A 26,528-nucleotide genomic window follows, 5' to 3' on the forward strand; every position below is an offset into this window, starting at 1 on the left:
GTGTAATTAGTTTAAATATCTTGTATTTGTTTATTATTTTCTGTAATTTAGTGGGGTTTTTTTGTACTTTAACTAATTTAATTTAATTTATTTAATTGTTTTTAATTTAGCTAATTTATTTAATTGTAGGGTTAGGTTAGGTGTTATTGTAACTTAGGTTAGGTTTTATTTTACAGGTACTTTTGTATTTATTTTAGCTAGGTAGTTATTAAATAGTTAATAATTATTTAATAACTATTGTACCTATTTAAAATAAATACAAACTTGTCTGTGAAATAAAAATAAACCCTAAGATAGCTACAATGTAACTATTAGTTATATTTTAGCTAGCTTAGGTTTTATTTTATAGGTAAGTATTTAGTTTTAAATAGGAATTATTTATGTAATAATAGTAATTTTATTAAGATTTATTGTAATTATATTTAAGTTAGGGGGTGTTGGGGTTAGAGTTAGACTTAGGTTTAGGGGCTAATACATTTAGTATAGTGGCAGCGATGGTGGGGGTGGCAGATTAGGGGTTAATAAATGTAGGTAGGTGGTGGCGATGTTAGGGACGGCATATTAGGGGTTAATAACATTTAACTAGTGTTTGCGAGGTGGGAGGGTGGCGGTTTAAGGGTTAATATGTTTATTATAGTTGCGGCGATGTCCGGAGGGGCAGATTAGGGTTACAAATTTTATTTTAGTGTTTGTGATGTGGGAGGGCCTCGGTTTGAGGGCCTCGTTTTAGGGGTAAATATGTAGTTTATGGGTGTTAGTGTACTTTTTAGCACTTTAGTTATGAGTTTTATGTTACGGCGTTGTAGTGTAAAACTCTTTACTACTGACTTTTAAATGCGTTACGGATCTTGGAGGTAGAGGGTGTAACGCTCACTATTTAGCCTCCCAGGACAGACTCGTAATACTGGCGCTATGGATGTCCCATAGAAAAAAGACTTTACGAAGTTTACGTAAGTCGTTTTGCGGTAAGGCCAAAGAAGTTTGCGGTGACCCTAAACCTTCAAGACTCGTAATAGCAGTGGGTGTAAAAAAGCAGCGTTAGGACCTCTTAATGCTGCTTTTTTACCTTAACGCACAACTCGTAATCTAGCCGTTTGTTAATTCATTCGGTTGCATTAGGCCATGAGGATCTTTTTTTTCAGTTAACTAACTGAAAATTATGTTGTTTCTGTATAACCTTCAAGGTGTGAAGATCAGTAAAGGTATTTAGAATTAATATTTTATTTGTATTTATTTATTTTGTAATTTTTATGGATATGTCAATGAATATGATGGAAATCAACCATGTAGTTAACTTTAATAATATTGTTAGAATTTGATTTATGCACCTTGATATTCATGTTTTTGCTCTGATCTTTTGTTCAGAAAATAAACAAATACTAAGAGATACATTTATGAAACACTCAGAACATCAAGCTTTCCATTTAGCAGAACAGTCCGCAGGTTTGGTTGAAATTCAATGCATACAAACATTTTTTTTTTTTAACAAATAAAAGTATAAATTTAATTATAAGAAGTGAAACACTTAAATTACAATGTTTCATACATAGCAGTCCTTAGACATGTGTACACCTTTACACAGATACAGCTTCATTATTACTGAGCCACTCATGACATCATCCAATTAATCAATTTGGATCCAGATTTTTTCAAATTAAAGTTACACTACCCAAATAATCATATCTTTAGAAATATAGAGAGATCCCAATCCTTAATCATCCCAAAGGGTACCCAAGTCTCTAAATGATAGATCCAAAAGGCCTTCCTTTGTTTAAGACTATCCATCTAATCTGTCTACAGGTATATGTTCTATGATTTATTTATTTTTTATTTTTTAATAGTTTTGAAAGCTTTATTGACAAATACGAACATTTTTTTAAGACTGCTTTTTCTGTGTGAGTAAAAATAATATAAATGTTTCATTACACTTTATGTATATATAAGATATGATTATGTCCTTAAATTTCAGCCTAGAAGAAATATATTTTCAATTAAAAATAATATGTAACAATACAGCTTGTTAAAATGATAATTTTACCAATGTACTTATATTTCTCATTAAACCTAGATAATTATAATTTATTTACCTCATCTGAACCATCAGCGCAGTCATATTCTCCATTACATCTCAAATACGCAGATATACAGCCTCCACTATTGCATACATATTCACTTGAAGAACATGTTGGAGATGCTATAAGGGAGAGGGAAAATATCTAGTATAGTAAAGCAAGGATTGACAGAACATGTTAACAATTAAAAATAACCTTTCTAAAAATACTTTTTTTTTTCTTGTATTAGAAGTTAATTATTTCTATTGACAAGGTCTTTAAAATCCAAATCTAAAGTATTACTCTGAAAGGTTTTAATTTTTACAAATTGTAACTTGCACACAAAAAAGTATGCAAAATAAAAGCTCAGAATTAGTTTATTAGACAATATTATTGAAAACATCACAGTTACTTAATAAATGAGTTGAGGGACTACCAGCTTTATGCATTTTTTTTCCAACAAGCTTTATTTATATACCAAAAACTCAATAGTAATACATATGTAATAATATTTTTTAAATTATTATTTTCCTTAAAGCCCTTGTGACCTTAAATATCCATGCAACGATAGATGTAGGTGTAAAAACAAAAAAACAGTTATTTATTAACAGTAACAAAACAGGCAATATAGTAAACATTTTTTTCTCGCATTCTTAATTACCCATTACCAGTTGTGCAGCATATTATTTATTACGAATAATCCACATGGGGGGGAATTATCGCCGGAAACAGCAGTTATGAAGCAGTGGTCTAAAGACCGCTGCTCCATAACTGGTCCGCTGCCTCTGAGTCTGCGGTCTTCAATCCGCCTGATCCTATACGATTGGGCTGATTGACACCCCCTGCTAGTGGCCGATTGGCAGCAAATCTGCAGGGGGCAGCATTGCACAAGCAGTTCACAACTGCTTGTGCAATGATAAATGCCTACAGCGAATGCTGTCTGCATTTATCTATGTGCAGCGGACATGATGCGCTACATCGTATAATGTCCATCCGCACTTTAATAAATCGTCCCCATAGTGTTGAACACAGCTTCAAATACCATCATCTGTAAAATACCACCATGCTGTATACAGTTCGAGACCGCTTATCCATCTGGTCCTCTAATCTAAAATGAGTTTAACTAAATTACACTAATTGAGTGATGGTAAACTTAACACATTTTAAAAACAGGTCTGGAATTTATGCAATATGTTACAGGGACTTTAATTGATTACTTCTGATAAAGATTTGACTGCCCACTTCTAATCAGCTATCTAGACATACAGCACTTCTTTTGTAGCTAGAGCACAAAAAATATGAGTTTTGAAGAGGGCAGCAAGGTATTAGAATGGCACGGATAAATTAAAAACTAAGTAACAGCGCATCTTTATTGGAAGTGATCAATTAAAGGCCCTGTAAAATATCACTTAGATTCTGGACCTGATTTTAAAACATGTCAAGCTAACCATCACTTTAAAGCAGTAAAGCTTAAAGTGATGGTAAACTCTGCCCTTTATTATAAACTCTGCCCTTTATAAAAATAGATCCGGAATGTTTGTGATATGTTGCATAAAATTCAAATACCTCGCACTCTATGAGTTAACGATCTGAATTGGTTCTCCAATCAGCGCTCTAGCTACAAAAAAGTGCCTTAAGGGGAGAGTGCTGATTTGAGAGCAGTTAAAAGTTTTAGCTCACAGAAAATTGACTATGAGTCTGGGGTATTTGAATTTCATATCTTATTAAAAAGTAAGTTACAACGCATCTTCATTAAAACTGATGAATTAAACTCTATCTAAAATATGGCTAACATTGCAGATCTGTTTATATAAAGGGGGGGGGGGAGTTTACCATCACTTTAATAAATAAAGAAGTATTTACAGCAAGGTCAATTTTAAGAGTCCTATTAATATTTTTTAAATGAATAGAGCAAAAAACAAACATATTTCCCTTTTTTTTAAAGTTACCTGGTTCACAGTTTTTTTCATCATCTCCAGATTTACAATCTTCATGACCATCACACTTCCATTTGGTTGGAATACATTGTCCTGTAGAACACTGGAACTGGTCTTTTAAACAACCAGAATCACAATTTCTCTGTTAAAACAGTAGACACAGAATCCTTAATTCCACAATGACATATGCTCATGTTGAGGAGCATTATATATAATGTTATAATTTTGTTATAATGCTAAAGCTATATAACCTCATTTTGTTTTATGCTAAAGCTATATAACCATCTCAGTAATGATACTTTTTTTTAAAAAATACTTTAAGATATGATCTGCAGAAAACTCAGTCATAGAATAGGACCAGATATATTTTTGCCAAAAACTTCAATAACACACATTTATGTTGGCAGCATCTTCCTATCAAACAAACATTTTGTGAAAATAAGTAGACAACAAATGATTTTATTTATTTATTTATTTCTATTTTTTGCATATAATAGATTATATTAATAGTGTGAATTGATACTAAGAAGAAATACTCATACAGACGAATTTGTCGTTTACTGTGTTTTTTTCTCTTCAGGTTATGAATATAAATTTTTTTCATAAGAAAAAACATTGTAATTTATTATAAAATAGCTTATTTTAGGCGATTTAAAATAAAAAAAGTAAGCCCCTAAATATGATTATGAAAAGTGCAATATATTGGCCTATTCTCTATATTAAATGCTAGAATTATATAAATAGGAATGTGTATATGAATTACAGTGGCTTTATATTTGTATACTACCAAATATAAGAACCGAGGAACCAGGTTTTTTTTAGTGTTCTAATGCTGAATGTAATATTTGAAATTTTGAATATTGAAATGGGTCTTTCAAATGTTTTATTTGAATACTGATAACATCAGATTTACATGGGCATACACCTAAAGTCTATGAAAAATTACACTCATGTTAAGTATCCAAAAATTAAATAGTCATTTAAAATGTACAAATGCAACCAATAGTCTTTATTTTTAATGAACATATCCTAATATTAACCTATCATAATATCTACCTAACAATAAAATCAATTACAAATATATATATTTTTTAAAAAGTACAGAGGATTAAAGGGACACTGAACCAATTTTTTCTTTCTTTCGTGATTCAGACAGAGCATGACATTTTAAGCAACTTTCTAATTTACTCCTGTCATCAATTTTTCTTCGTTCTCTTGCTATCTTTATTTTAAAAGCAGGAATGTAAATATTAGCAGCCAGCCCGTTTTAGGTTCAGCACCATGGATAGCGCTTGCTTTTTGGAGGTTTACATTTACCCACAAATAAGCAAGCCTAACCCAGGTTCTCAACCAAAAATGGGCTGGCTCCTATTCCTTCTTTTTAAATAAAGATAGCAAGAGAATGAAGAAAAATTGATAATAGGAGTAGATAAGAAAGTTGCTTAAAATTGCATGCTCTATCTGAATCATGAAAGAAACAAAATTGGGTTTAGTGTCCCTCTAAGTGCCACTCAAACTACACAGATGACAATATAATCCTCAGTGTTTCCTTTTCTAAGGTCATGGCACTGGGCCTTCTGGAAAAGCTTACCTAAAATAACAGCTTTTTTTCTGTCTTAGTAGTGGAAAATAGTATCCAAAACATTTGGGAATATAGAAACCGTAACACAATTTTGACTAGATATTAGAAAATTAAAGATTATATTGACATGAGTCAATTTTTCCTCTCAAGAGGGTACATTCAGTTCCATAACATGATTGTGGTAACCTTTAGCAACATATTATGTGACAATAAGGTTAGAAGGGTATTAATGCTATAGTAATAGATTTAATAACGCGATCTGTTTTTATATGGTTTGTCCGTTTACCTCATCTGTACCATCTGCGCAATCATATTCTCCATCACACCAAAATCTAGCGGATATGCAGTCGCCATTAGCACAAAGGAACTCTTTTAATCCACAAGTCTGGGGTTCTTTGATAAAGAAAAAAAAAACACTTTGTAAAGCCCTAAAACTATAATTACACACAGTGTTCTGAAAAGGCAAGCTTTACTTTGTTCTTCTTTATTATTAACTAAGTAAGAATAAAATATTAAAGCAACCAAATATAGAGTCATCCGATTACTTTAGTTTGCCTGTCCAAAAACAGCACCAACAATTTTCTGTAGATCAAAATACTCATAGAGGTTAATAAATGGCCTTTAAAGTGCATTTTAAACAATGAGACAGAAACTACTTTTTATAAAATTATCCTTAACTATTTTAAATGATTACTTTAATGCAAAAATAACAAGTTTATTTATTAGAACACATCATTTTTGCATTAAGGGACAGTCTAGTATAAATTAAAATTTCATTATTCAGATTGGACTTTTAATTTTTTAATCAACTTTCCAATTTACTTTTATCATCAAATCTGCTTTTTTCTCTTGGTATTCTAAGTTTAAACTAAACATAGGTAGGCTCATATGCTAATTTCTAAGCCTTTGAGGGCTGCCTCTTATCACATGCTTTTTAAATCTCTTTTCAACACAAAGAGACAGAAAGCACACGTGGGCCATATAGATAACACTGTGTTCAGGCACAGGGGGTTATTTAAGATTTAGCACAAAACAATGCTAAATTTAAGGCAATAGATAATAAACAGTCACAGTCATGTGATCAGGGGGCTGGAAGAAGGTTCCTAGATAAAAGGTAATCACAGAGGTAAAAAGTATATTAATATAACTGTGTTGGTTATGCAAAACTGGGGAATGGGTAATAAAGGGATTATCTATCTTTTAAAACAATAACAATTCTATGGTAGACTGTCCCTTTAGTGAGACTGCATAATTATGAGTTTCCTCCAGACAGTAATTGGTGGTGTAATGCAATTGTGTTTCTGATTGGTTGACTGGGTGAGTTATGTTCAGAAGCTGCAAGGTTTGCAACTACCAATTGGGAATTTAGCTGTTATCTAGGTTCACTGATGCAAAACTGTACTGATCTATTAAATTAGAAAATGTAATGTGTTGCATTATAATGACTCTTTAAAGGGACAGTTAAAGGGACAGTCTACTCCAGAATGTGTATTGTTTAAACAGATAGATAATCCCTTCATTACCCATTCCCCAGTTTTGCATAACCAACTCTGTTATATTAATATAATTTTTTACCTCTGTGGTTACCTTGTATCTAAGCCTCTGCAGATTGCCCCCTTATTTTAGTTCTTTTGACAGAGATGAATCTTAGCCAATCAGTGCTGACTCTTAGGTAACTCCACGTGTGTGAGTACAATGGTATCTGTATGGCACACATGAACCAATGCCCTGTAGCTGTGAAAAACTCTCAACATGCCCTGGGAAAAGAGGCAGCCTTCAAATGATTAGAAATTAGCATATGAGCCTACCTAGATTTAGCTTTCAACAAAGAATAACAAGAGAACAAAGAAAATTTGCTGATAAAAGTGAATTGGAAAGTTGTTTAAAATTGCATGCCCTATCTGAATCACGAAAGTTAAATTTTGACTAGACTGTCCCTTTAATCAAAATTCTTCCTTATTATATTGAAGAGTAAATCTAGGTAGGCTCACAAGAGCTCAGGAGTGGGCACATGTCTTTAGTACTCTATGGCAGCAGTGTGCTGCATCATTATTTGTGTCTTTGTCATGAAATGTTGAAAAACACTGCTGCCATAGAGTACTAAAGACACGTGCACACTCCTGAGCTCTTGTGAGCCTACCTAGAGTTACTCTTCAATAAAGGATGCAAAGAAAACAAAGTAATTTTGATAATGGAAGTAAATTGGACAATTGTTTAAAATTGCATGCTATATCTGAATCATAAAAGCTTCATTTTCACTTTACTGTCCTTTTAAGCTTAAAGGGACAGTACATTACAAATTAAACTTTCTTTTGTGATTCAGATAGAGCATGCAATTTTAAGCATCTTTCTAATTTACTCCTATTACCATGGACAGCACTTGTTTATTGGTGGGTGAATTTATCCACCAATCAGCAAGAACAACCTAGATTGTTCACCAAAAATGGGCCGGCATCTAAACTTACATTCTTGCTTTTCAAATAAAGATACCAAGATAATGAAGACAATTTGATAATAGGAGTAAATTAGAAAGTTGCTTAAAATTGCATGCTCTATCTGAATCATGAAAGAAATAATGTGGGTTCAGTGTCCCTTTAACTCTCGTTTAGGAACATGCACATGTCCTTAGACATCTGGCAGCAGTGATTGCAACAATGTTTATAGCAATGTTATTTACAGTTGGAAACACTGCCAGTGAATGCTACAGGCACTCTATAGCAGCATAGTTTGCAACTATGTATAACATTGCTACACACATTGTTGCAAACGCTGCTGCCAGATGGCTAAGGATATGTGCACGCTTCTGAGCTCAAGTAGGATTATTTTTTACCAATCAATATCAAGGGAACCAAGCAAAATTGATAAATAAATTGGGAATTGCTTATAATTGCATATTCTATCTGAATTTTGAACATATAAGCTGGATTTTACTGTGCCTTTAATATCCTTATATAAATTGCTTGAATGTAACTCCAACTTTAAACCCTATTTAAATGTAATTTGATCAATTCTACATTTAGAAAATTTGGTTAAGAAATCCTACTTTGGAAGTTTAAACTACATACCAAAAAAATAATAGGGTATCATATACAAACATAATAAATAAATTATCATCGGTCTGTCCAACATGATCAGCTTTTCTTTAATATAAACAATAGAATGAAACTGAATACAATGTCCATTTATAAAAATATATAGAGAGAGAGAATGGAAACCTATCATTTTAGTCTCAAAATGTGCACAGTTTTACAGTATCCGGCCAAACACCGCAAAAAGCTTTTTGACAATGTTTATCTTACAATGAGCTAAATACATATATAAAATACAAATTTTCATTAATTTATTTATATTATCAATATTTATTCATTTTAGATAGTACATATAACAAATTAAGCATAGTCTATTTTGCACAGATTCTTCCTGCATCTCACTTTAGCACTGCATTGTGTTAGTGCTTCTGATTTTTTTTTTACTGGAAACAAATAGCATGTAATTGTCTGAGTAATTGAAGACAATTAAGTGCAAAATTTGCAGGTACATAAAATAGGAAGCTTTTTGAAATCCTTACACCACTTTTCCAGACCATCAAATAGAGCCTAATAATAGAATTTAACATAGTAATTACTTAATGCAAATAAGAGTATTATGACCCACGCTTAGCTGATAAAAATAGCCACATACAGCTGCTTCAATGCATAACATGTTTGTGTTAAACCTGCTATGTGGTGTACAAAGTTAAACCTGGTATAAGCATAAAGTATATCATATATACAATAAGAAAATAGAACATTACCTACTAAAAATGTTCAGCAAATGTTATCAATATATTTAGTTTTATTTAAACTATATTTATTCTATTAGATAAGGAGTATAAAATAAATAACAAAATAAATGTATTATTTAACTGGAGCAGAAAATGTCTGTCCCCCAAAAGTCCCCAACATCTCAAAAAAAATGCTTAAGAAGAAAGCATCATTCTCTCTGTGTAGACTCTTATCTGTACTGAACAATATGCATTTAACATGCAATTTTATTAGCCAATAATAATACAATATTTCAGAACAGATCAAGTGTTTTTCCAATTTAATATTCAATTTGTTACAGCAGATAAGATTTCCCAACTGTCATAGATTATACATGTTTACTTATTCACAGCTATCAGAAAATACTGCTTAAAGTAATATCACAAGGTGCTGATTGTCTTACATTTCATATATGCGTAATAAACCTGTTTTCGGCAGACAAGAAATTAACTTCAACCATTATTGTCGCTGTATTTTTCCAGTTACTGTAAACCCACAATTATTTTGTTATTAATACTCCTGAAGCTCAAAATTGTTACCTTCTGAAAACAACAGTAACTAGTTAACCACATTGTTAATCTCACAATTTTGTAATAGAAAAAATAAGGGCCAGATTACAAGTGGAGCGCTATTTAGTGCTTACACTAGAGTGCTAATTGCGGAAGAAGTAAGTTTTTTACGCTCGGCAAGTTGCATTGATATTATGAGTTGAAAGTAAAAAGTTTGCTAACCCGACGAGTGCAAACAACTTACTTCTAGCGCAACTAAACTATCGCGCAAATTATAACCTCTTCCCCCATAGATGTCAATAGAGAAAAAAAGTGGAAAAACAACCTACACACACACAAACCCGATCGCATGTTTTCATATGCGTATACATGATTGCATGCTCTCATATGCGCATTCCTGATCGCATATTCAAATGTGCAGTAACCAGACATGAAAATATATATATTTTACATTCCAATGTACTTTACATAGAAGAATATTTTCTATTTATTCATACATACATATTTCTACATATATCTGATGGTATTTTGGTACAATATATATCTATACCTATTTATCCATATGATTACATATATGTATAGATATACAGAGAGATATATAGGAATATCTCTTTAAAAATACATAGAACATATTCTGCTATGTGCAGAACATTTGAATGTGAAATATTTACAGTAAATACATAGTTTAAATCTTTATTAAATATGAATATTGCATAAATATGTTTTTTCATGTTTTTATCTAAACTGTAAACATATGTATGTATGTGTTTATATGTCTATATATGTCTGTAAATACATATATACACATATAAATACAGATGTACACATAAATAGACATTTATATATACATACATATACATCTTTAGAGATGTATATGATAAATGTATGTATCTCAATGCTTTTTTTTTATAACACTTAAGATCTCATATCTTTGAGCACTTTTTGCATTTTTTTCTAATAATTTTTATTAGATGGTGTTATTGTACTTTGTAACGTATTTTTGGTGTGTTTTGTGATACTTCTATGTTTTACACAGTTATCCACAGCTCTGAAGTCGCAGTAATCATTCTAGCATAAATCATGATTGCTCTCATGCAATTGCATATACGCTCAACTCTAAATACGAGCACAAATTTAACCTGCGCGCAAACAATCACAAAAATCGCAGTTATTTTGACAGATTTACATTTTGGCCAATCAGTGCTGCCTCATAAATAACTCCACAGGAGTGAGTACAATGTTATCTTTGTGGCACACATAAACTAGCACTGTCTATCTGTGAAAAACTTTAAAAATTCCCTGAGAAATGAAGCCTCCTTCAAGGCCTTAGAAATTAGCATATGAGCCAACCTAGGTTTAGCTTTCAACAAAGAAAACCAATAAAACAAAGCAAATTTGATGATAAAAGTAAAATGGAAAGTTGTTTAAAATTGCATGTCAAACCTGAATCATGAACGTTTAATTTTGACTAGACTGTCCCTTTAAAGGGACATTAAACACTTTGAGATGGTAATATAAAATGATAAATTGTTTATATAAAACAACTCTGCAATATACTTTTATTATTTATTTTGTCCTCTTTGCCTATAATTCCATTCTTAAATTGTGAGCTTTTCAGTTCCTGTTAGAAATGGAAGTGCAGAACACTGTTAAATCCAGCACAACCATTGGCTGCACACTCTAGTGACCTATTTATAACTGATCCTAATTGGCCACAGCAGAGAAGGTAACACAAGTTACAACATGGCAGCTCCCAGTGTTTTATAGACACTAAAATTTTACACTTATTTTGTCACTTTTTAAACAACTAATGAAACTTTAAAAAATACATCTACATGTTAGTCATGGACTAATCTTTTCTTTGAATGCATCATTCTATCTAGCATGTATTTAGTGTTTAATGTCCCTTTAAGGCATTGCAACAGAAGCATTATAAGTATATTGGACACGTGTTTGTAGTCCTTATCATCATCTTTTAAAATGTAATAGATTGATTATCAAGTTCTTTTAACTGATGAATATAAGTGAAAAAAGACCCATAAATGTGTGGTTAAGTAACAAGAATTGTTGAATTGTGAAAAAAAATAAAAACAACTGGCACATGTAACATATGATAGTGGTCAAAAACAAAATATCTATTATATCTATAGCTATATTACCCAAAAACTATATGATAATTAAAAAAATCCCAATATTATTATTCAAAATAAACTTACTGCAGTTTTCTTCATCTGTATTATCTCCACAGTCATTCTGAGCATCACATCTCCAGTGGTCTGGGATGCAATTTTTGTTTCTACACTGGAATTCATGGGATCCACAGCTCTTCTTATCTGTTAAAAAAATGACTTTGGTTTGTTTTTTTTTGTTTTTTTTTTTGTGTCCTTAAATGTACATACTAGTTTATATTTGTTTAAAACAACAACTATTACCTTTCTGATTACAGTACTGTAATATGTTTCTGTGTATACAAAAAATATTAAAAATGATATAAAACAACCTTTAGGTAGCATGTATAAGCTGCATTATGAGATGTAAATATTGACTAAATGACCTCAGATATTGTCATTTACACTTGGTCCAATCCCATATCCAAGGTGCCACATTTTACAGATGCAAATATACAAATATTCAGAAATCCAAACCATTCCAAAATCCTAACCTTTTCCTGTCCCAAGCAGTTTCACACAGTTTTCTGTGTGTGTGTATATATATATATATATATATATATATATATATATATATATATATATATATATATATATATATATATATATATATATATATATATATATAATATATATATATATATGTGTGTGTGTATGTCAAAATCCAATATGGGCAAATAATAAGTACATTTTCCATAATAATGACTGGTATATAGTTATCTCAAAGTATTTTTATGTTTTACATCAGGACTGGCCAACAGTAGCCTTCAAAAACGTCAAACATATGATAATTCTAAGAAAGCTTTTCTTTTTATATCATAAAATATAAAATATGACTCTGCCTGGGATATGTAAAAATTGCACATGGATAATTTTGAAGGTAGGATTTTTACATTTTTTTACATGATTTCTAATATCTATATATTTTCTATAAGTATAAATCTAAAATGGCTGTTTAAATACATTTCAAAATAACCAGAAGAAACTATTTCCAAGGATACAGAAATTATGTAAACTTTTGTCTTTACAACAAAAAAATGCTTATGTAACTTTGACATTAAGGGCCAGATTATGAGTGCTGCACTATCTTAATGTGCACCCATAAAGCAGCAAATTTGCCCATTTACGGGCGCATGCTAAATAACCAGCCATTGCAAGTGGCTGGTTAATGTGACAGCAAGCTTGCAGTTTCACTTTGTGCTAGAGATCAGATCTCTTGTTAATAAAACAAAAGCTGCCTCAATTGCACCCAAAATAAAGAGGACAGTAGAGTATCATTAAATAAACATATGAGCATCTTTATTTAAAAACAAAAATCTGCACAAAGCAATAATAATATATAGGTTATGCTTACACATAAATATATGTATATATTTATTTATTGCTGTCCAACGCTGTTTGATTTGCCCCCTACACTGCGCTAGGGGGTTTGCCATGTTTATCGACATCAGGACGAAGCTTCTATTGAAGCGTGCTCTTATGCATTGTGCACCATTTGAAATACCAGTGCGCAATTCTGTGAGCGTGTATTACTGAGTGGAAGCGCAATATTGTGCTCCACTTGTAATCTAGCCCTGAATGTATTATCACTAAACTGTCAACCTTATATTCCCTTCAATAAATATATGCACTATCAAATGATTGAACAGGAAGTAAAACAGATTTTACAAACATATAAAAACATATATTTCTTTAAAAATGTTTATTTCTACTTTTTAATTAGCTACTATTTATACTATGCATATATATATATATATATATATATATATATATATATATATATATATATATACTTAAAATAATATAGGAAATTAAAAAATAAATTATGCTAGAGAAAAATCTAATCATAATTAACTTCTACATTCGTCCTCTTTGTGATAAAGACAAGTTACTATTATTTTTATTATTGCCCTAATTATTTATTTATTTATTTTAACACTTTTAGATGTTAAAACATTGAAATAACTTTGTGTTCATTTATATATACATCACACAAAACATTGGATGGTGTGTCAGTAAGTGGAATGCAGCAAACATTCCAGTATTTGTAGATAAAAGGGGAACTATGTGTTTTATTATTTCTAATATATACTTGCTGTCTATTCCGTAAGTTTATTGGATTCATTAAATGAGTTAGTACATATTGTATAGAAGTTGCAGCTATTTTAGAAATATCAATATATCCTCTATATCTTTAAGTAAACTAGTCCATACACCCTAAATCAGTAGACTTGAGTGTGCTGCAGATATTCAATAAAATGTTGTAATTAGAGTTAGGTATTCTGAGAATTACTTTTTCTTTTCGATTTTTGACGTGTTCATGCTTGCAAATAAATGGTTGCGGATTTCATTGCATACTCCATGGCTCATTGGATTTGAGGAAAATCTCTACATGCATATATACTCTTTCCAATTTGTTTTTATTTTATTAGTGCTTGACGAAAATTGGTTACTATAGTGAAAGAGACAATTATTTTTAACCACAGTGAAGACTGTATAGTTATGGTCAGCATTACAGACATGACAGTATCACTGTCATCTAAGTTAACGTAGGTTAACTTGCTGCAAAGCTCGGCACACATTTCAAGTTGAGATGTTACAATTGAGCAGACAGGTGCGGGGATAATGTAGGCCCTTTACAAAATAGAGCTAATAATCTAAATCCTGTTCACTAAATTATGGGATCTCTCCACATTTACTAAATATGTTTTATTGTCACATCTCCCTTCATATCTGTTTTTTGGGGGGAATTCTGCTTTAAAGGACTACATCATTGACGTATAAATTACTGTGACTATTTTGATTTCCTTACTGAAGATGTTTTGCCTGCTAGACGCCTGCCTCAAATTTTAGATATTGGAAGAATTTCTAAGTTTATGATTGCTTTGCGAGATATCGGGCTACATTTAATAAGCAGTATTAGGTGCTTCAGAGCCCCAGCATTTTAGCCTTGCTCAGAGCGAGCCTGAAATGCTAGTTAAATATTAGGTTGCGGATTGCAATCATCTTGATCCGATCTAAGTGAGATTATTGACAGCCCCCTCTTGAGCTTTATTGGCCAAGCCCAATCATGGGGTGGCATTGCACAGTGGATTATATAATGTAAAATGTGGGTGGTGTGCTGCTGCCCACTTACCGCAAGGCTGGGCAGACAAGTTTCAAGACAATGAATGTTAAACATTAATCAATATTTAATAAATGCATACGTTATTGCACTCTATAATACCTTATAGTTTATTTGCAGTAAAGTGTACAAGAGAGTTTCGTAAGTCAATTTAATCTTGGATGTACAACATTTTATATTTTGTATGTTTTCAACATTAGCAACATAATTGACAAGAGCTCACATTTGTCTTCTGTATAATGGGATGCATAGGTTAATTTATTGTTCATCTCTTAATTACTATCTTAGACCTTTGGCTCTCTCCTAATTGTAGAGCTGTAAAGTGTGCTTTGTAAAAGAAATGAATTACAGTTACTAGTTTTGTCACAGTATGAAGCTAATTACATGAACCAGTTTCACAAACTATAAAAAAAAAAAAGTTGATATTGATGCTGATTTTGCAGCTTACAAAATGGAATAAATTATGCACATTTATAAGATGCTATACAGAGCTTCTGATCCAAACGGTTTGTGATATTTATTGTAATAGTAACTTAAAAGATACTCTCTTATATTCTACTTGTGCTATGTTTAATTGTTTTACATGGAAAAGTAAAATAAATTAAAATTATTGGCTCTATGGTATGCAAGAAAATCTAGCATTCAGAGCTATGTATTTGCCCCCCCCCCCCCTCATATTTATACATCTGTGCTAAAGATAAATGAATAACGTTTACAGAGGTGTACAGGTCTCTGACCTACTTATTGTCATTCTTAATCACAACTAAATCCTACTATGCAGTAGTCTCCAGGGGAGTGTGCATGTGACTGCCTGAGATATTTATTCTCATGTGGCTTGCTTTTGGAATTTGTTATAGTGATCTTATGTTACTAGCGCTGTTTAAGGAAGACATGAGCATTTGTCACACTTTTGCCCATGATTTTTGTGAGTGCCGTTAATCTAGTCTGCTACAAATGCTAACTAATTTAGGGTCCGATTTATGAAAGTGTGAGCGGACATGATACGATGTAGTGTATCATGTCCGCCGCACATCGATAAATGACGACAGCGTATTCTTGTGAAATGCTTGTGCAATGCCACCTCCTGCAAATTAGCCGCCAATTGGCCACTAGCAGGGGGTGTCAATCAGCTCGATCGTATAGGATCGGGCGGATTGATAACCGCAGCCTCAGAGCAGGTGGACAAGTTATAGAGCGGCAGTCTTTAGACATCTGCTTCATAACTGCTGTTTGCTGCAAGCTTGAAGGCTCGCGCAGAAACAGGGACATCAAGCTCCATCCGGAGCTTGATAATTTGGCCCCTTAGTGTCAGATTTTATGCCAAGTGCATACCAGTTTATCATCAGTGTCAACTCTTCCACCAAGTGCATACCAGTTTATCATCAGTGTCAACTCTTCCACCAAGTGCATACCAGTTTATCATCAGTGTCAACTCTTCCACCAAGTGCATACCAGTTTATCATCAGTGTCAACTCTTCCACCAAGTGCATACCAGTGTATCCTGTGTGTCAGCTCTTTTTTAAAAAGCCAACAGGGTATCCTGACTGTCAGCTCTACTACTAAGTGCATGATATAGTAAATCTTGATGTAAGCTCTGATACTACATGCATACCAGTTTATCCTGCAAGTTAGCACTGCTACCAAGTGAAGAGCAGTGCAATATGGCTGTCAGCATTTCTATTAAATACATATGCATTGTGATATTAAACTTTGCTGACAAGTCTGTACTCCTGTGTTACTGTTCACCATATATGCCATTATGTCTGTACACTTTAACTCTGTGTTCCATCTGAGCTTGAAAGGAAAAGCCTGTCTATGTATGAAATATGTTTGCATCACCTGTGGTTTTAAGAATTATGTTGGCATAACTATATACTTAGCAATGTTTCATGATTGAAACCTTGTGACAATACAAACTTTATAAAATATATGAAGGGACTTAAAGGGCCATAATAATGTTTAAACACTTGAAAGTGATGCAGCATTGCTGTAAAAAGCTGACTAGAAAATATCTCCTGAACATCTCTATGTAAAAAAGAAAGATATTTTACCTCAAAAGTTCCTCAGTAGCCACCTCCCATTGTAAAGGATGAGCATCGTGCACTCTCATCTTATTTCACCAATCAGGTAAAGGAAGCTTACTATGAAATCTCATGAGAGTTAAGTCAAATCTCATGAGATCACAGTAAGAGTTCATGACCTCAGCACTGCTGATGCTGATTGGCTGCTGTTCATTTCTTCATTTTTTTTAAATTTTTTTACCTGCAGCTGGGTGCAGCTGAGTATAACTTTTTACACAGAACTTACTCTGCTGAGCTGAGGAGATTGTGAGGTAAAATATCTTCAGTTTTTACATAGAGATGCTCAGGTGATATTTTCCTGTCAGCTTTTTACAGTTATACTGAATCAGTTTCAAGTGATTTAGCATATGAGTATTATGTCCCTTTAATAAAGTGGAAGCTAAAAGCATTTTCCACAAAAAAAAAAAAAGAAATACCAAAACAAAGGGTCACAATCTTAAGTTAGAGGGTAGAACATTCAGGAGAAATGTGAGAAAGCAGTTTTTTTATAGAAAGGGTGGTTGATTCATGGAATAAACTTCCAAGAGAGGTGGTAAAATAATTAAAAAAAAATGTCTGGGACATGCATAAGGATATCCTAAAAACACAGTAAACTGTAATATGGGTAGACTTGATAGACCTTTTTGGGTCTTATCTAGTGTCAAATTATATATTTTTATTGCTAAGCCAAGTTTAATTACAGGGAGGCCTGTTCTTGTCATCCTGGGTTCCCCATACATTTTCAGAGGGACAGTTAAGCTCTGCTCCTCCTTACTTGTGGGTTTGTGTTCTTCCTACTAATCCTCATTTTATTATAGACACTCTAAATCAGAGCAGTTCACCAGTGATCCAGGTACCTGCGCCTGAAGCTATCACTTTCAGTTTTGTCCTCGCATAAGGACACCCTCTCTTGCAACAGCTGTTACAATTTAACAATTTCTTAGAAACTTTCTCCCCTCAGGGGCTGCTACTAATTGGGATATATTTGCCTTTCTGCTCCTATTTCTTGTTACAGAAGTTTTACCTATCGTTATGTGTGAAGTTAATTATCTAGCATGCAGTTCTCTAGCCTTACTTCAGTCAAGTTATTCCTGTAGCCTGATCATTAAACCTTTATGTACTAAATAACTTTGAGCAACTGCCTATTTATTTATTTAATATTTAGGCCTGAAACTTTATACCTTTGCTTCTGCTGGAAAATGTAATACATATTTGTCTTTTTCTATTTGGCGAAGTAATATATACATATATACAAATTCATTGTATTGCTTTTCTCTATGGTGCTAAAGTGTCAGTAACACAGTTGCTTTGCTTTTGCTTGTTCCAAGGTAATGTATTGTAGCCATCTCTTGCTGTCAAAGGATTAAGCCTTTAACTAGAAGGTCATTAAGAGCCAATAACAAATATTGCCATTTTATGACAGCCAATAAAGAGTGCTAAGTACAATATCAAAGTATCCATGGATGCAAGTTTTCATCTGGGGATCATAATGCTGTGAGATTACTGTTTACTCACCACAGTTTGCCTCATCAGAACCATCTGCACAGTCGGCATCCTCATCACACACCCAGAGTTTAGATATACAGTGCTTTGTAGTTTTACATTGAAAGTGAGCTGGAGAGCAGCTGTTTTCAGCTGAAAAGAAAATGAGTAGAATAAATTCATTTTAATGACCAGAGAGTCAAACTGGCCTCAAGTTTTTCATATCATTTTCTTTGTAATATTAAGGAAAGAACTGTATTATGTGTAAGAAATAAAATACCAAGTATGTCTACAAAGAATTAAAAGTAGATTGCGCATCTGAATTTGAACAGATTATAATAATCTAGATTTATAAAGTCTGAACTATATAATTTTGCTACACCTTTTGAAGCCATAACTAAAACTTTATAAAAGCTTATGGGCCACACTAACAAAAATGTTCGCTTGCGCACTAACTATGCTTAAAGTAAGTATTACAAGTTAAAAATAAAAAGTCAGATGCGTGCTAACTTCAGGACTTCAAATGTCACAAATGCGTTAACATCCTCTCCCTTAGACTTCCATAGAGCGCACTGTTAACCCAAAAAAACTAACACGTGTCGAGTGCTAACGCCAACACTGCATTAGGCCTACTGTGCTAAAGCCAATGGTAGTTATTAATATTTACATTCCAGTGTTCTTCAAAATTTTTATCTGGTTTTTTTTGTTTGTTTTTTAAAATACAGATAACAATTTCTTTTAAGTGAAATATTTATATTGATAACACAGTAAAACACATTAAAGTTAAATAAGAATTATTTTTCAAGTTTAAAGGTACATAATGTGTAAATATGTGTTTATATGTTTATATTTTAATGTATATACATTTACACATATAAACATAAATACACATGTATATACATACACACAAACACACACACATATATATTATTATACTTTTTTAGGTCTTCAGTCACGCTAATCCTTTGAGCGCAAATTATGTTTGCACTCGACCACAACTGTTTACTTTCAACTTGTTACAGTATATGCACTCTAGTTAGAGCGGTCACAATAGTGCTTATCGCAACACACACTAACGTTAGTGTACCACTTGCAATCTAGCCCTATTGTTCTTGTCTAGTAAATTGCTAAGCCACTGTATTACTACTTTTTAGATACATGTATAGTCTATAATGGTAGAATGTGAAGTTCTTATACTTCCATCTTGTGCATCAAGGGGTAAATTTATCAAGCTCCATAAGGAGCTTGATGCCCGTAACCTCCATAACCTGTCCGCTTGCTCTGAGGTGGGGGACAGAAATCAGCCCAATCGAATACGATTGGGTTGATTGACACCCCCCTGCTAGCGGCCACTTGGCCGCAAATCTGCAGGGGGTGGCATTGCACCAGCAGTTCACAAGAACTGCTGGTGCAATGATAAATGCAGACAGCGTATGCTGTCGGCATTTATCGATGTGCTGCGGACATGATACGCTACATTGTATCATGTCCATCTGTACAATAATAAATAGACCCCCCAGTCTTAACTTTTTTCTTCCTAATTTTCACTTCTTGCTATTAAACTTAAAGATTAATATATCCATATTTAATTTGGATAAAAAGTCATACATTTAATACGTAGACCCTAAAATACAGTGGGCTAGGTTATAAGTGGCACGCTGTTAGCTAAATTTGTGCTCCTTGGGTTTGCGTGACTAAATACATTAGAAAGTGTTACACTTATATACAGTATACACAATCTAATAATCATTATTCACATAATAAATTATTCACAATAAAATGTTATAAGGGCTAAATGGTATATGACAAGGTGTTTGAATGAAATGTATATATACATACATATACATGTCTAAATAAGTGTATGCATGTATATAAATATATGTACTGTATATAGGTGTATAAATGTATTTAGGTTTATATGTGTATACATGTATTTATATATATATATATATATATATATATATATATCTGTATATACCTATACCTTTATATATTCATATCTATCTATCTATCTATCTAAAAATTAATCAGATACATAAAGAATAAATAGAAAATTTTCTTCAATGTGAAGAACACTGGAATATAAAATATCTATAGCTACCCTTTGGGTTAACCCTGTAGGTTGAACCCAGTGTTAGGTTAGTGCACAAGCTCCAATTAAAGTCTTTGTGGAAAAAAGTTAGCATGGTTGCATATCGAAAGTCCTCAAGTTAGTGTGCGTCAGCTTTCGATCATGCACAAACATTTTACTTTCAACTTGTAAGATGTGTGCTACAAGCGTTTAAGATGAATATTTGAGAAGAAAACACAATCTTTTGTTTTTTCTAATATCAGGTCATTGGGTAATTAAGTTTAGCTGAATTTTGACAACAGTATTTGTTTGTTAACTTATTTACTATGGGGAACATCTTAAAGGCAATAGAGGAGAAGCTGGACATCAGATTAAACTTAAATAAAGTTAAATTAGTAGCTATCACTACTGCTACAAGCCAGTAGCAGCACAAACATTTATTTTTTATTTATTTTTATTTATGGGTGAGAATTGTCAAGAATAAGAATACTTAAGGCTAGATTATAAATGCAGAAAAATTTACAGCTAACCCGCCGTGTGCAAAAAGCCGTTTGAATATTGTGACCACGTTAACGTATAAACCCATAGACTTCAATGAAGTGTAAAAACGGGAAAAAAACTAGCACACATACTCACACGCTAACCAAATCTTGTTTAATCAAGTGTGCCAACCTGACATGAAATATGAATATTTCACATTCCAATGTTCTTTGCATAGAAGGAAATGTTTTCATTTTTTGTAAACAAATATACATATAATAGTTTTTGGTAAAATATATATCTACACCTATATATCTTAAATTAAATATAGGTATAGAAATATACAAATATATATAGAAATATGTATTTAAAAATACTTAGAACATATTCCCCTATGTGAAGAAGATTGGAATGTGAAAAGTTTACAGTTAATACACAGTTAAACACTTTATTAAATTTTAATATTGCATAAATATGCGTTTACATATTTTCAGCTACATATGCATATTTAGACATGTGTATATTTGTATCTCTATTTTGAAGCCCAATGTTTTTTCGTTTTTTTAAATATTTTTATTAGATAGTGTTATTATGAGTGCAACTATACTTTTAAATGTATTTTTGATGTGTTTTGTGTTAGTCGAGCATAACAGTTAACAAGAGCTATGAAGTCAAGTTAACCAGACGCACATTGCTGTCAAGTGAACACGTTTTCTTTCAACTCATAATATGCGTGCTACTTCATAGACCCCTTATCACTTGCGCACAACAGTTTGCTTGCCACTTGTAATCTAGACCTTATTGGGTCACATTTCCAATTTACCAGAAGGACACAGTATGCTCTCTGAAACCTGTCCTCCCAGCTTTGAGGTGAGCAGGGAGCATCCGCTGCCACATTTATCACTGCACTTTTGTAATTCTACCCTCTGCTTGCCCACAGCAAATTGCACAAGCAGGGGCTATCAATCATCCTGGATCTGATCAGGATGACTGAAATCTGTGACACTTTAGGTGGTGAGCCTGAATCGCTGAGGCCCTGAAACTGCATCCACAAATTAATAAATGTGGTCCATTATCTTAATCTTTCTGGATTACTGTTCAATAGTGTAAAGCAGTAAATTTGACGTTTTTCCTGCCTGTCTGCCACTTTTGTGTTGAATGTATTTGTTCATTCATACTTATTGTTAAAAAGGGCATTTAAAAGAATGCAAATAATTTAACTAAATGACTGATTTTTTTTTTTCTTTTTCTTTTTCTTTGTCAAATTCTGTATACATTACACATGTCTATTGTATTTCTTGAAATGTTCCTTACAACTTTGACTTGAAACATAGATTAACTCTTAAACTGTGGGCTCAATTACTCAGTTTATTTCTGAACAATGGGATTTGTTACAGTTCTCTAGACAACTATCCAAGTATGCAGAGATCATACCTGTAATGCTAAGTTGCCTTGGACCTTTTTCATTGATGTTCAAAGATTGGAACCTATTTGGATTATTTTACAGCTAGATTTCTGTGGTTCCTAGCCTTTTGCTTCCTATACTTGACTATAGATTCCCTCACTTTTTTAAGCTCAAATTCTCCAGGCAACTAACTCAGCTCACTTTAGGTATTTATAAAACTTCCAATTTAGCACCACCTCATGTGAGTTAGAGATTTGAAATTATTTTGTCACTTCAAGGGTTTTTATGCTTGTCTATTGGGCCCAGGTCTCAAAAACATACTGGCTTGGAGAAAAATCATCAGCTTATTTTACTGAGCATTATATTTTAAAGTGTCTCTTGTTAAAATAAAAAATGTAAGTTATTCCCCCTTAATGAGATATGCTATTCCAAATGTAAAAAAATGCCTTTAAAACAATTCTGAGGGACCTGGTAATGCTGGTGAGGCAAACTATAGAATCTCGCAAGACCAGAGAGCTTTCGTGAATTTGGCACATTGTGTGGAACAAAAATTAGACACAGTCATCTGTGTAAAAAAATGTGTCAGAAGCTAGCATGATAAGAAGTATTGCAGTAGACTCTGTATTAAATGTTAGACTTTTTTTGCGGGGATTTCTTACTGATAGCATATAATTTAAAATTACTTTGTGATTTATTAATTCACAATAAAGCTTTCAAGAAAATATGTGCTTTTGAGATATTGAGCTCCATTTATCAACTGCCAGGCATACGAGGTTCGCTATCATGAACCTTGTCCTCCTGGCCTCACAGTGATTGGGCAGCATTTTCTTCCCATATTTAACATTGCATAAGTAACGGCTTGAGAAATGCTGACCTCTGATTGCATGCAGCCAATCACATGTGAGAGGGGGTGCCAGTAATCTGATCAGGATGATTAAAATCTGCCACGGGTGGTAGAGAGTTTCAGGCTCGCTCATGAGAGCCTGAAATGCTAGGTTCTGAAGCGGCTCTCACAGCTTGATAAATAAAGCCCATTAAGCTAATATATTGCTGCCAATTGTGAATTTGTAGCTTCAATTTAAAATTGTTGCTTACATTTTTTTAACTAATCTATTTGGTTTAATGTTTCTGCTGCAGTGCGCATAAGAAAGCTTCAAAAAAACATAAAAGCCTTACTGATCTATCTAATTAATTAGGACTTGAACTTGCACTTTTTGGAGACCGTTTTACTCCGATCTAAGACTCCAATGGCAACTGAAGAGTGCAGTTTTAATTTATTTTTTCTTTCATGTAATTAGCAAGAGTCCATGAGCTAGTGACGTATGGGATATACATTCCTACCAGGAGGGGCAAAGTTTCCCAAACCTCAAAATGCCTATAAATACACCCCTCACCACACCCACAATTCAGTTTTTACAAACTTTGCCTCCGATGGAGGTGGTGAAGTAAGTTTGTGCTAGATTCTACGTTGATATGCGCTCCGCAGCAAGTTGGAGCCCGGTTTTCCTCTCAGCGTGCAGTGAATGTCAGAGGGATGTGAGGAGTATTGCCTATTTGAATGCAGTGATCTCCTTCTAAGGGGTCTATTTCATAGGTTCTCTGTTATCGGTCGTAGAGATTCATCTCTTACCTCCCTTTTCAGATCGACGATATACTCTTATATATACCATTACCTCTGCTGATTCTCGTTTCAGTACTGGTTTGGCTATCTACTATATGTAGATGAGTGTCCTGGGGTAAGTAAATCTTATTTTTTGTGACACTCCTAGCTATGGTTGGGCACTTTGTTTATAAAGTTCTAAATATATGTATTCAAACATTTATTTGCCTTGACTCAGAATGTTCAACTTTCCTTATTTTTCAGACAGTCAGTTTCATATTTGGGATAATGCATTTTAATTTAACTTTTTTCTTACCTTAAATTTGACTTTTTCCCTGTGGGCTGTTAGGCTCGCGGGGGCTGAAAATGCTTCATTTTATTGCGTCATTCTTGGCGCGGACTTTTTTGGCGCAAAAATTCTATTTCCGTTTCCGGCATCATACGTGTCGCCGGAAGTTGCGTCATTTTTTTGACGTTATTTTGCGCCAAAAATGTCGGCGTTCCGGATGTGGCGTCATTTTTGGCGCCAAAAAGCATTTAGGCGCCAAATAATGTGGGCGTCTTATTTGGCGCGAAAAAATATGGGCGTCACTCTTGTCTCCACATTATTTAAGTCTCATTTTTTATTGCTTCTGGTTGCTAGAAGCTTGTTCTTTGGCATTTTTTCCCATTCCTGAAACTGTCATTTAAGGAATTTGATCAATTTTGCTTTATATATATGTTGTTTTTTCTCTTACATATTGCAAGATGTCTCACGTTGCATCTGAGTCAGAAGATACTACAGGAAAATCACTGTCAAGTGCTGAATCTACCAAAGCTAAGTGTATCTGCTGTAAACTTTTGGTAGCTATTTCTCCAGCTGTTGTTTGTATTGATTGTCATGACAAACTTGTTAAAGCAGATAATATTTCCTTTAGTAAAGTACCATTGCCTGTTGCAGTTCCTTCAACATCTAAGGTGCAGAATGTTCCTGATAATATAAGAGATTTTGTTTCTGAATCCATAAAGAAGGCTATGTCTGTTATTTCTCCTTCTAGTAAACATAAAAAATCTTTTAAAACTTCTCTCCCTACAGATGAATTTTTAACTGAACATCATCATTCTGATTCTGATGATTCCTCTGGTTCAGAGGATTCTGTCTCAGAGGTTGATGCTGATAAATCTTCATATTTATTTAAAATGGAATTTATTCGTTCTTTGCTTAAAGAAGTCCTAATTGCTTTAGAAATAGAGGATTCTGGTCCTCTTGATACTAAATCTAAACGTTTAAATAAGGTTTTTAAAACTCCTGTAGTTATTCCAGAAGTTTTTCCTGTCCCTGATGCTATTTCTGCAGTAATTTCCAAAGAATGGGATAATTTGGGTAATTCATTTACTCCTTCTAAACGTTTTAAGCAATTATATCCTGTGCCGCCTGACAGATTAGAATTTTGGGACAAGATCCCTAAAGTTGATGGGGCTATTTCTACCCTTGCTAAACGTACTACTATTCCTACGTCAGATGGTACTTCGTTTAAGGATCCTCTAGATAGGAAAATGGAGTCCTTTCTAAGAAAAGCTTATCTGTGTTCAGGTAATCTTCTTAGACCTGCTATATCTTTGGCTGATGTTGCTGCAGCTTCAACATTTTGGTTGGAAACTTTAGCGCAACAAGTAACATATCGTGATTCTCATGATATTATTATTCTTCTTCAGCATGCTAATAATTTTATCTGTGATGCCATTTTTTGATATTATCAGAGTTGATGTCAGGTTTATGTCTCTAGCTATTTTAGCTAGAAGAGCTTTATGGCTTAAAACTTGGAATGCTGATATGGCTTCTAAATCAACTTTACTTTCCATTTCTTTCCAGGGTAACAAATTATTTGGTTCTCAGTTGGATTCCATTATTTCAACTGTTACTGGTGGGAAAGGAACTTTTTTACCACAGGATAAAAAATCTAAAGGTAAAAACAGGGCTAATAATCGTTTTCGTTCCTTTCGTTTCAACAAAGAACAAAAGCCTGATCCTTCATCCTCAGGAGCAGTTTCAGTTTGGAGACCATCTCCAGTCTGGAATAAATCCAAGCCAGCTAGAAAGGCAAAGCCTGCTTCTAAGTCCACATGAAGGTGCGGCCCTCATTCCAGCTCAGCTGGTAGGGGGCAGGTTACGTTTTTTCAAGGAAATTTGGATCAATTCTGTTCACAATCTTTGGATTCAGAGCATTGTTTCAGAAGGGTACAGAATTGGTTTCAAGTTGAGACCTCCTGCAAAGA

General features: G+C 33.2%; 1 protein-coding gene across 1 annotated transcript in view; it reads right to left on the bottom strand.

The window, feature by feature from the left end:
• LRP1B (LDL receptor related protein 1B) overlaps positions 1–26,528 on the bottom strand; it is a 2,715,774-nt gene that overhangs the window by 289,659 nt on the left and 2,399,587 nt on the right. Inside the window, exons 67-71 of the mRNA XM_053698264.1 lie at positions 18,750–18,869; positions 12,099–12,215; positions 5,857–5,963; positions 4,001–4,130; positions 2,088–2,194 (exon numbers count right to left, since the gene is read on the bottom strand). Coding sequence (XP_053554239.1) covers positions 2,088–2,194; positions 4,001–4,130; positions 5,857–5,963; positions 12,099–12,215; positions 18,750–18,869 — 581 coding nt within the window. The remainder of the gene's footprint in view (positions 1–2,087; positions 2,195–4,000; positions 4,131–5,856; positions 5,964–12,098; positions 12,216–18,749; positions 18,870–26,528) is intronic.

This window comes from Bombina bombina, chromosome 1 (assembly GCF_027579735.1).
Source record: "Bombina bombina isolate aBomBom1 chromosome 1, aBomBom1.pri, whole genome shotgun sequence".
Taxonomy (NCBI): domain Eukaryota; kingdom Metazoa; phylum Chordata; class Amphibia; order Anura; family Bombinatoridae; genus Bombina; species Bombina bombina.